Consider the following 12,284-nt stretch of genomic DNA (forward strand, 5'->3'; position numbering starts at 1 on the left):
GCATAAAAGCTGGGGTGTGTGGGCTTAGCAAGAGAGCAAAGATTGGATCTATTATCATAGCCTACCGCCCTTAGTGGCTGGAGCGTTGTGGGAATTTGGCGTTTGAACTGTCGCCTCTCTTTTAAGAATCTGATAACACAAAACGGCAGGAGAAAATCGACCCATTAGAAAGTTAAGGAAGATTAACATTTTGAATTTTAAGCGATTTCCGTAAAATAAGAGCAAACAAATAAACAAACTTTTGAAAAATACCGGGAAATTAAAAGATAATAATTTGTATATTTATGCGCATAAAAAACGATGGGAGCATTACATCAATATAACAGTTTCGTTTGCATGAAGTTTGTGTTTTTAATTCCAGGAAAAGTCTACGAACGATCTCGCAAAAATAGTAAGATAGAAATCTCAACATGGCGCACGGATATACAATGTAAGTTGCTCTCTAGCGACCTTTAGTAGCAGAGCGGGTAAGCAAGTTGAATGTATGACGAAAAGTGGCGCCAGAGACTTGAAGTGCCATCAATAGTCGTCAAATAACCGTAGGAAATTTTAAATGTAATTTATATATCGTACTGTGGGGCAAGACGGCATATCGGTGCTGGTGAAGAATCCCCCCCTATCTTGTTTGCTAACCACTAACCATCAACCTCTAACACTTTCCACAGACTAATTTGCTACCAGAGGATTCTTTACTAGTGCCCATATATCTCTAAAACAAATTCACTTTTTTAAAAGTTCTATATAATAGCTGATTCAATAAATAAAATAATTTGCACTTTTTTCTTCTTGTAAGTTGTATTTTGTCTAATTTATAATACACTGCAATATACACGTAGTAAAAATAGAAAAAATCTTAGATACGTGAACAAGTACAAAACTGAATTTATTTCAAAATCTGTAAAACAAATTAGTTCTCGGAACTAATGTTGTATGTTTTAAACAAATAGTTACTACTGTATGATGCAGAACTGCAATATAAAGAGTTAAATAACAATTTACGAAATAGTAGCAAAAAAAAAATACTACTTTTTACGTTATGAGTAGATATAACTACTACCTTTTATGATATAAATGGACAATGCATTTTAAAAGGTAATAAGCTTTTTACTTAGCACAGTCCAGATTGGAAGGAATGCTTAATAAATTCGGACAATTTTTACGTAGAAACAAACACATACATGACGTTTGTATTCAATACAGCTGTATTTAACCTTAAAAATTGAGCTGAAAAATATAACGAGTTTGCAAAAAAATATATAAATAAATTCCTGCGCAAAAAGCAAATTTCCAATCTGGAGCACAGTGAACATAACTTGTTGAGTTATGTTAATTTTCTAAAAGTTTGTAATAAATAGTTGGTTTGTTCCAATAATATTGTGTTGAACCTTAACTGTAATCTTGCCTGTTGAAGTAATGGGAGATATTTGATAGCAGTTTCGTAATGAGCCATCTGATTCTCGTCAATGTTATTACACCATGCAAACAGAATTTGGACAACCTTGAATTGGAATGTAAAGAAGCATACGTGGTGAATGGTGATGGTTTAAAAGGTATTTGTTGGAATTGGTTACAATATGTTAAAATGTGATCAAGTTTTTAAGTTGTTTCTTTTTTAATTTTCTCTACATGGGTGAGGTCATTCAGCATAGTATGCCATTGGACTTGAGATTTTAGCCCAGGGTGCTAAAATCAATTAGTGACAACTGGGGACACATACACTAACCGCGTATCAGTATACAATGCAAGTATTTAACCACTGACCCAGGGCAAAGAACATTCAAAGAAATATAAAACCGTTTCCTCACAACTAAACCGTTGTTAGTTGTTTAAAACACAACCAGGATATTTGGATATTATGTGCTAAAGGTTTCCCATCTTCCCCACCCTACTAAACAAGTCAAAAATAATTTACCATTGCTAATTTTTCTGTGTTGTTACTGCTCATAGATTCAAGTAAAAGGTCCAGCATGCAGTTTTGTATTGTATTGGAATTGTCTTGTAGAATTAACAGGTAAGGGTGAGTCTGTTTTTCATTAGAGAAGGTCCACCTATATAGAGATGTTAAAAGAGTTATAACATAGATGTCTTGTTATTCACCAGATACATGGTGTATTCATACATCTCGTGTTTACTGTCGAGTTATAACATTGCCGCACAGGTATCTTCCTATACAAAAGGCACACTGGTGTATTCATTCACCCCATTAAACACAAACCAATACACAGTTAGGGTTCAAGTTGTATGATAAATTTTACAAACAAAAAATAAAGTTCAACAATTTATTCAATAGAATATCTTTGCTTTGTTAAAAGATTTTAAGCGCCTCCAAAACGTGACATTTTTTCTTTTTGAAATGTAACTCTATGTCCATTTGAAGATTATTTTTACACAAAGACTGACGATGCCATTTAGGCAAAAGTGTATCTTTTATTATACAATTGGTTGGACTGGATTTTTGTTTGGCATGTTTCGTAGCGCTAGATCTTTAAGTTTAAGTGACCACCATTTTTTAAAAATTGTTTTATATTCAAACTTACTTGTTAATGTAAAGTGCAACGATTTGTTTCAGACACTTCTTAATATAACTTGCATTGCTTCCAAGACCACCAAGGATGAACTACAAAGGTAAAGAAATGTTAAGTTATGTAAAGTTAGCACTTAACGCAGCGTAAGATTTTATTTACCGCTTCTAAAACGATAGCGAAGATCATGTTATTTAAAGAACAAAGAGAAGAGAATCAACAGCAAAACAGTTGTTAAAGCACAATATGGATAAAGTGTGGGAAAGAGGGTCAGTCAAAAGTGTGGCTGTTGCACCCAGTAATCACCAAGTAGTATACTTACTTTGTGCAAGGAGTTCTGTAGAACTGTAGATATGTTTGTATTGGTTTGAATCGAAGCATTACCAACGGAGATCAAGTGTTCAAATAGCTTGCTTACTACACATGGTTTTCCCTAAAATAGAAAAAATATTATTTTTTCCTAGTACAAAAGTACCAGAAGGAATTAGACAGGGAGCATGAGGTTATGGTCCAAATCTGAGGTCCCATGTCAAGTTACGCTGCAGGACCTCACCCATATAGAATAGAAGTAGAATAGAGTATAGTGCAAACCAGTGCCTTGAACAGTCAGTTAATATATTATTTAATGTTTGTTACAAAAAATATATTTTTGCTGTATATTTTTCTGTTACTTTTGTATAATTGTTAAATGACCATACCGGTGTGTAAAGCATACTGCAACAGTGTTGAATTAGGCTGCCCATTGTGAAGTATACAGATGAAGCCAGTTTTACATCGGATGACACCAAGGCGGGGATTGATGCGTCAACGACCGGCCCAAACCAACGGGAAGCCATTTCAGCCCACTTTATTCGCTCAAGAAAATTCTGGAAAAAAATTTAATGTATCTATTTCTTTAATAACAGACATAGAAAAGTTTTATTAATTTCTTCGATGCGGTAGCGAAGATCATGTAATTTAATAAATAACAAAAAGAAGGGAATTAGCAACCACAGTCGTTATACACATGCTGCGGGTAAAAACTACTTGAATAAAAGTAGCAGATAAAAGAATGGCTGCAAAAACCCACGAAATGTAGTTAAGCTTTGCAGTAACGTAAGGATGGGAAACAAAAACAATAGAATGGGAGGAAAGAAGTGGTTACATAACTATCGGTTACAACTCGATCCAAGAAAAACCAGTAGAGGACTTATTAAATACTTTAGTTACGACAGCAAATAGTTGGAATATAAAACTCCCTAAATTCGGGGAAGTTGAAACCACCTGCAGATCCAGACCTTTTGCAACAATGAATTTTTTTGATTTACCTTGGAATTCTTATGGTTTTCCGAAAGCGCCAGTACGAAAATCTGGAATGACAAGTGAGAATGTTTTTCTCCAACCACGAGTTTCAGCGCTGGGAATTTTGCAATATGACTGAAAATAAAGAAACAGGATGAAGCTTTGAAGAAAATTAAATATCCTGTCTGGCGTGGTACACTGGTACAATTGGTTAGCGCGTCTTTTTTCTAAACCAGGGGTTATGGGTTCAAGGCTCATCGCTGCTACAATTGTGGGCGCATGTGTCCTTGTGAAAAACAAAGAGTTGTCCCATGATGTGACCCACAAATTCAACATAGGACCTCAGTAATATGTAACATAATGTGCATATACAATGTTGGGGTAAAAGGCTAAATTGGCTTAAATCAGGTCCTCAACACGAACCTCACCCATATTGAATAGAATCTTGTTCTTTGTTAACATATTTTAACATACAACTCTTGAGCTGGCACAAAGTATGACACAGAACACCTGTGTTATAACGATTGTCGTTTTCCGGCCACGCGAAAATAAAACAAGTTTCATTCATTCATTCATTCATTTTTTTTAATATAAATTACCTGTTATGTCCTTCGGTCGTTTATTAAATGAGAAACAAGTTTATCAAACTAAACAGATCTTAAAAAGTAGTTCAAACGTCACGGTGTAATATGTAATAATGTTAAAAACAAAAACCTTAGTCAATGTCATTCAATGTCGTAACGTCACACGTGACTCACCAAATACCGCCTGGTGGCACTATAACAAGAAAGTATTGGGGACCTAACGTAATATCATAACGTTACCTATCCAGTGCAGAAAGTCTTTCACCAACATGGCAAGAAAAGACGCTGCATTTCAACCATCCCTGTATGGCAGCATCGGTCAAAGTCATCTTTTCTTTGCCTAGATTGCTTTGCTCTTTATGTATAACAGTTTCAAATGAGGCATCACTTAACGTATCTATCATAAAAGTGCATCGTCTTACTGCCTTTATCTTTTCTTCGGAACAAAAGTAAACCCAAATGGCTTTCACTTTATCACACATTGGTGAATCCTTGTTGCTAGAAAAAAAAGGTAACATTCAAGAAAAGTCTTTAAAAAATGAAAATGAAGTAAAAAGTTCTTATAGAGACAAAATGCTAAAAAAAGTATTTTATACTTTGTAGCGGGAAATAAGTTTTGTTAATTTTTCTTCTTTTTTTTTTAAATGTAACTATGGTTACCAAACTTTCACAATTTAAAAAATGAATTTTTTCCTTACATTTTGAGTGGAACCAGTATCATACTTCTCATTAGCTGGTCTAATTTCTCGTTTGAACATGTAACGGTTTCTTGTTTCATACAGTTGTGAATGTTCATGAATAAGTTGTGACAAATTTGTTCACACTCTGACGCAAAATATGTTGCGTTTCTGTAAATTCAGTAAATATTAAAAATTCTTTTAACAGCTCATCTAGTGTTAAAAAACAATGGGGCTTGACCGGTGTGTGAAAAAAAATAGCATGTGTTTTTTCATACCAGATGAGCCGTCAAAAGATTATTTTCAATATAGTAAAAGAGGAAAATCATTAATTTTATAACCCCATATACTATAACATTAGTGTTTCTTAAACATTTCACTCTGACCTAAATATTAATATTTAATAACCACTAATAAGCAACTTCCTACTGGGCTATGATTTTTGACCGAAAAGTTTCAGTAATTTTTAGGCAATATATGTTGCTTTGAACATTAGTTATTATAGATGGATAACCTTACTTGTTTACAACTTATAGATAACTTATTTAGATTATATCGCGTGGAGGGCAAAGCTGTTATAACAAAGTGTTTTGTTTCATACACCTCATGTCCGCTAACTATGGTTACCAAGTATGTAACGTAAACTTTACTCTTGAGTCTTTTGACAGACATAGTTAAATAGGCTGTAATTAGAATTTTACCTTAAACTAGTGTATATTTCGTCTACATAATAAAGTACGGATGCTATCTCCGATGGTTTTGCTTGTTCGAGCATTGATCCAAGAGTATCCGGTGTGATGAGTAAAACCTGTAATTTGTATTTAAAATAACTAAGGTTTGCAGCAATAAACAGTCTGTAGCAATACTAGCAATACTGGCGTATGTTATTTTTGGCACCAGTGAAGAATCCACCGGTACACTACAGATTAGACTGATTGAAAGTGTTAGAGGTTGGTAGTTATATGTGTTAGTAGTTCTGTTTAGTGGCTAGCAGATAAGGTAGGGGGAGAATCCTTCACTAGCACCAAAATTTAAGTTGAATAGGATACATTTCAATAATATCAATTAAAATCAATAACCTTAAACTTGATTTTAAACTATTTAAATTCGAGTAAAACTTTGAACTTAAACTGTTGTTTTTGCATGTCTCTTATTATACCTTAAACCCGGTATCAGACTAACAAACAAATTAACTTTTTTGGCTTCAACCAACACCAGTGAATATATGGGAGTTTCATTTCTTATATTCTGTTACTTTTGCTAACAGGCGTCTTAAAAATAATTTTTTAAGAACTCAACTGGTTTGAAAAACGTGTATTTTGGACAAAATACATTCGATAGACCAAACGTCGGAAATACACTAAGTTTTTTTCATGAGCTGTTGAAAGATTGCTTTCATTTATTATGTACAGTTGGTTTAATGCACCTGGCCCAGATTTAATGTGGCGGAAGCCATAAAAAGTTGAGCTACCGATTGAAGAAACGCTATGAAAACTTGAAACATTGAATTTCTTTCATCTGTTTTTAATGATTTGTTCGACAGCAACCTGGAAACAAATGAAGAAAGAACTAAAACCTCTTTGTCTAAAAGAGACTCTAATATTTTTTTAATATTTAGCTAGTTAAAAGATATGGGGAAATTCCTAAGCCAAACTGTGAAAACATAAGTGTTCCGGATTTTTGCGAAAATATTTTTGCTCCAAATTTTTAAACTCAAATTACATTCGTGGTAAATTGCATGACTAATATAAGTCATCAGGGTCAAAAAAGGGGGAATTTGAAACTATCACCCACCTGCAGATCTGGGTAAACAACTTGTTTGCTTTCTTTGCAAGATCGGAAAAAGTTAATTTTAACTCAGCTAGTTGAAACATCAGTGCAAACAAGCCTGGAAAAATGTGAGTTGTGATTAGCTGGGTTTAACATTACTGTATAAAAGCTGTACCATTTACTGCAGTAATTTGTTTTCCATAGTCAGAACGAGCTATACAGCACTGATTAAACAGTTTCATAACTTCCAACATAAAGTCTGGTATGTGGCAAGGGTGGCAAGATGAAACAACTGCAATGACAAAAGAGAAAAAATTCTCCAGACCTGTTACATCCAACTTATTCATGCCGGCAGAATCCAGTGTTGAAATAAGTCTAAAAAAAAAAAAATTCATGCATATAATAATCACCCACAAAGTAACATACTTGGTAACTGGTAAGTTTGCAGGAGGTGTTAAACCCGTGTTATAAAAACTGTCCTTTTCCGTCCACGCGTGGATAACGCAAGTAGATGTAAGTAACATTCATTCATTCATTCATAAATATTTACCTTTCATTTAAAGAAGTCCACATAGTGTCTTGATTCAAATGAACAACTGCTTGTAATAAGCTGAGAAAACAGTGGAAACTATCCTTGGGCATTGTATCTCCGGTTACACTTTGTGTATTTAACCTCCTTACAACAGTAAGCCACTCCACTGCGCTGAGGGGGTTGTTCGTAAATTGGGCGATTCCTAAATACAAATATAAATTTTAAAAACAAAATACATATTTTATTAAGTTGAAAAAAAATACATGATATATATATCTGTTGTGCAGAATTTTTAAAGCATTTTTTGTTTATTTTCGTATTAATCGTCACAAAAGGGTTTTGCAACGCTAGGTAAAAATTTAGTATTTACTGTTTGGTGATTCTAAAAATACCAATGTTGGTAATTAAAGTCATAATATGTAGAATTATAATTATCAAACAGGGTTTTCAATTACTATATAATTGATTCTGTAGCGCTTAATTCTGACTGTTATTTCATTTATTTCATTACAGAATCATCCAACTTTATAAGCACCAGATTAGTGTTGGGTCCATGGAATTTATCACAATTAGACGGGGTTTGAAACATTAAATTATTGATAAGATTACATACCATGTCGCTTTTTAAAAGTGCAGTTTAGTTTCTTAATGAAATGATGAGACAATAAATAAAACGCTGCCAGTTCTGTAGCACAGGACTTTGTTATATCGCGGTAACATAGAATGTGCAAACCAAGTGTGACATCATCGCAGTGGTGGGACATAGAGGTTCTAATGAGACGTGTAGTTAAACCATGTGTTGTTGATGATGAAAAAACGGTCTGAAAATAAAGTTACATTGTGTTATTTTGTATACTTTGGTACCTTTATAAGCAGTTTTTAATTGTTTTGACCTTTGTTTCTAAGTAAATTTTGGTAAAGCATTAAAAACTAGCACAAAAATTCAAGAGAGAGATTTTAAAATGCATTGCTAGATGTTGTTTGACTATTATCTGTTGCTAACGCCTTCTTTTCACTATTTAAATATTTTCTCGCTATCACATTCATATGTATTGTGGGGTGGGGAAAGACGGGACACCTGTTTATCCTATTTTTTCGTCTCATTTGGTAATGAACAAAAAACATTCAAAGAATTATAAACCGTATCTTTACAACTCCCATAGACCGTTGTTAATTGTTTAAAACAAGATCGGGATGTTTGGATATTATGTGTTACAGGTCCTGTCTTATCCCAACCTACTATTTATATGGTATTTAAATAAATGCAAGATCATCTACCATGTTTCTTATCCACCAAAAAAAACAGGACACAACGTCAGGCGATTCTTCAAACTCCGCTATATGTGTTGACACAGTTCCCCCATTTTTCCTCGCTTTGATATTCTGAACGCAACCCTGAAATATTTCAGCAAGCATTCCCCAGAATTCTGCCTCGTCAACCAAACTGTAACACTTGTTGATCAAATCTCGAAAGCAGTCACATGGAAGAGGGGGGTATTTCATAATCGCTTTAACAGCATTTTGACTCACTGGAATAACAAAAGTTATTATTAGTAATAGATATATGGCTCTGTGGCATTGGTTGCGTTATTGTGTGTTTGTTTTTTCTGGTGCCGATGTTATTACCGATGCTGCTACTCCTGAGGGTGTATGTTTCTTTGGAAAAGAATCTTAACAGTAATTTCTCCAACCAAGTGGTCCCTGGCCTTAGGGGTGGTCTATATTACCAGCCATACACTAACAAGAAATCAAAAAAATCCTCCAAAAGAATCACCCACAAAGTTACTTACATGGTTACTAGTAAGCAGACAAAAGAGTTAACCACACCACACCAAAAACAGTTTATAGCGAAAATTTTCCATAAAGTTCACCTCTAGATTTAAGATGATTATAAGCTTGTCCCACCATACAGAACAACTGATGCAAAATCCTGTTGACGCTTCTGACAACCAAGTCTCCATCATATAACACTGGCAATCCACTGGTGTGTAGAACCTATATCATAATAGGAATATCAGTTCTCCTATATTCCCATTTGAACAAAAGACTGACTATGCCATTCAGGCGAAATATATCTTTTATTATACAATTGGTTGGATTTGTTTTATCTGTTATGTTTTCGTAGCACCAGATCCTTACTGTATTTTTTTTACACAAAAATCGTCCGACGCACACTTGTCTCACCTCAATTACATTCAACTGTTTACATTTATTCCTTGCAAGACATGCAGTTATGTTTTCGTAGCACCAGATCCTTACTGTATTTTTTTACACAAAAATCGTCCGACGCACACTTGTCTCACCTCAATTACATTCAACTGTTTACATTTATTCCTTGCAAGACATGCAGTGTTCAATGCATAAGTGTTAACTTCACAGAAGGAATGCATCCAATCAATAAGATCTTGAGAGTTACAATCGTGGAGACATTTCTCTTCAACTATAAGATAAACAGTTAGAAAAACACGGTGCATCTACATTATTCAAACCACAGAAGACTTTGTGCATTAAAACTACCCAATAAAACTGCTTTGTCATTGCACCCCTAAAAGTTACCAGACGATATGAAGTGGAAACATAGCATAATATTTATTTATCCTTTTAAAACAATAGCGAAGATCATGTTATTTAAAGAAAAATCATAAGTTTATCAACAGCAAACTTTGTAAGGTTATTGCAAAGCGGAAGTGCGTTTTTAACCTATTGAAAAAATTTTGTTATTGCACCCCTGAAAAAAGTTACCGCAACTCGCATTAGTAACTGAGTACATGTTCGAGTTTCTTACAAAGAAGAAAATTTCCTTATAAATACGATTAAAAAAGTAAATTATTTCACCACAAAATCGTTACCTGACAATCTGAACTGGGAGCTAAGTAACCTGTGAAGGAACCTTGGGCCAGCAGAGGCAACCAATGAGATTTCGCCACAAAGAACATCCAGCTTTTCAATAAGATGACACACCTCGTCTAAATATGTTGTTATGTAAAAGGATTTAGATCATAAAATTAGTGTGCCACATAAAAAAAATTGACAGCTGGTATAACACCTGTATTTTGTTGCATGCACCTCATGCCAGCTTTTATGAGTTACCATATATAATACCTTGCGGGAAGCAGAGTTTTTTTAAAATATTAATATACCAACAAGTTACAATAAAGCAATTAGTTGATTGTGTTAGGCTGAGTGTTTGAGGTTGTCCTGAGTAAGTTTCATATGATAGATATTTGGAAATATATGACAAGAAATCTCTAACAGCAACCTACCTTTATACTTAACACCGTCAAATTGCTCAAGAAAAATATTCAGGATATTAAACAAAGGTTTCATATTCGATGTACACTTGAAGTCGGACAATTTTAAGGAGTCTGTCACTTTGTTTTCAATGTACAAGATGTAGTTGCTGGCTGTTTAGAAAGAAGGCGTTGTGTAAATGAATGAAGTTTGTTTTGTCTCTTCGGTCACAATATAAACTTAACGAAATAAACAGTCAGACAAAATGTCTCTTTGGTCAGACAATATAAAATTTTCATGAAAAAAAGCGAGAGAGTTTACAAAATTAAAAATACAGATAGTAACAGTAAAACAACAGTTGTTAAAACACATCATATTGATCAAACAGAAAAAAGAAATAACTATAAACATAGTGATATTTTTTAAACACAATATATTTATTATTACCTTTATAAAATTCTTCTGATAGTAATTGTAAATTTGAAGCCATGCAAATACATTTAACTTCTTTTTCTCGGAGCCTGTTAAGTGATTTAACTTATGTAAAAACAGACCAATTTTCTGAAAACTGTTTATAGAGCAAACAACTTTCATATAAAGTTGCACTGCTAGTGAAGAACTCCCCTACGGTATCTGCTAACCACCAACCCATAACTCATATTCATATATACCCACTCAGAGCCATAGAAATACCGAGTAGTCCAACCCATTGTTACGTAAAACACAAATTGAACGGCAATTTGGGTCCAAAATAACACAGTAGGTATAGGGAAAATGTATGTTTTTCGGTAAATTACAGAAAAACTTGGGCCTAAAAACAAATTTAAAGGTTGAAAAATGTAAAAAACATGTGTTATTTGTTTTCTGTGTCAAAAAAAGTCAAAAATTAGAATTAGAAGCGGTTGATTTGCGACATTTTAGTCATTTAATGCGGCTAAATTTATACATTTTTTCTAAAAAATGTTTGGTAAGGTAAATAGAAGCTGTTTTACACCTTCCCACAATAGGAAAACACAAACAAAACTTAACAAGTTCGTTTAAACCCATTGTCAAAGTCACCACTTTTGCTCTATTTTGGACACACATAGACGGCAGTTGGACTACTCGGTGTTTATACGACTCTGTACCCACTAACCCCCTTGGGCCTATATCTAATAACATGTAACACTTTCCACCAACCTAATCTGTAATATATCAGAGAATTCTTTTCTAGTGTCTAAGTTACAAACACACTTACCCAAGAGTAGGCTTTGAGGGGCTTGAGTCGTTTAGGCTTAGCTTTCTTTTTCTTGAACGTTCTTTAGATGTACTTGGCTTCTGTAAACGACTTAAAACTGGTGAATTTTGACAGTTCGCGTTACTATCTTCATCGTCATAATCCGAGAGATCGGAAAGGGGCGGTGTAAGAGAACCATCGAACATTTTGAGATATAATATGAATCGATTTCGTAAACTCTCTATATTTACTTGTATGTAGTAGCATTCACAACAATAGTAAGGGGATTTTTAATAATTTTCCCGCCAAAATCTTAGCTTTTCCGCTATGAATCAAAGACATCTTATAAAATTTCTTTTGACGTTGAACAGTTGTGCACGTAAGTGCTTGTGCAGATCCTTTTTCGTCCAATAGTTTAGCGGAGGAACATTAAAGGCACTTTTCTTATACCTTATTATTATTAATCGGAAT

At 33.9% G+C, this 12,284-nt stretch overlaps 1 protein-coding gene across 1 annotated transcript; it reads right to left on the bottom strand.

Annotated features, from left to right (window-relative positions):
- Positions 1–786: 786 nt before the first annotated feature.
- Positions 787–12,135, bottom strand: LOC149732869 (uncharacterized). Its single transcript, XM_089882820.1, has 21 exons — positions 11,835–12,135; positions 11,045–11,118; positions 10,630–10,770; positions 10,216–10,332; positions 9,670–9,806; positions 9,238–9,361; positions 8,645–8,895; positions 7,980–8,187; positions 7,385–7,568; positions 7,010–7,209; positions 6,859–6,952; positions 6,491–6,611; positions 5,766–5,872; positions 5,086–5,235; positions 4,628–4,885; positions 3,830–3,938; positions 3,221–3,388; positions 2,845–2,955; positions 2,538–2,617; positions 1,913–2,048; positions 787–1,498 (listed from the first exon to the last, which is right to left on the bottom strand). Exons 1-21 carry the CDS (start codon positions 12,017–12,019, stop codon positions 1,322–1,324), a joined length of 3,132 nt encoding a protein of 1,043 aa, XP_089738946.1. The 5' UTR covers positions 12,020–12,135; the 3' UTR covers positions 787–1,321.
- Positions 12,136–12,284: the final 149 nt, after the last annotated feature.

The sequence above is a fragment of the Ciona robusta genome, chromosome 8 (assembly GCF_009617815.1).
Source record: "Ciona robusta chromosome 8, ASM961781v2".
Taxonomy (NCBI): domain Eukaryota; kingdom Metazoa; phylum Chordata; class Ascidiacea; order Phlebobranchia; family Cionidae; genus Ciona; species Ciona robusta.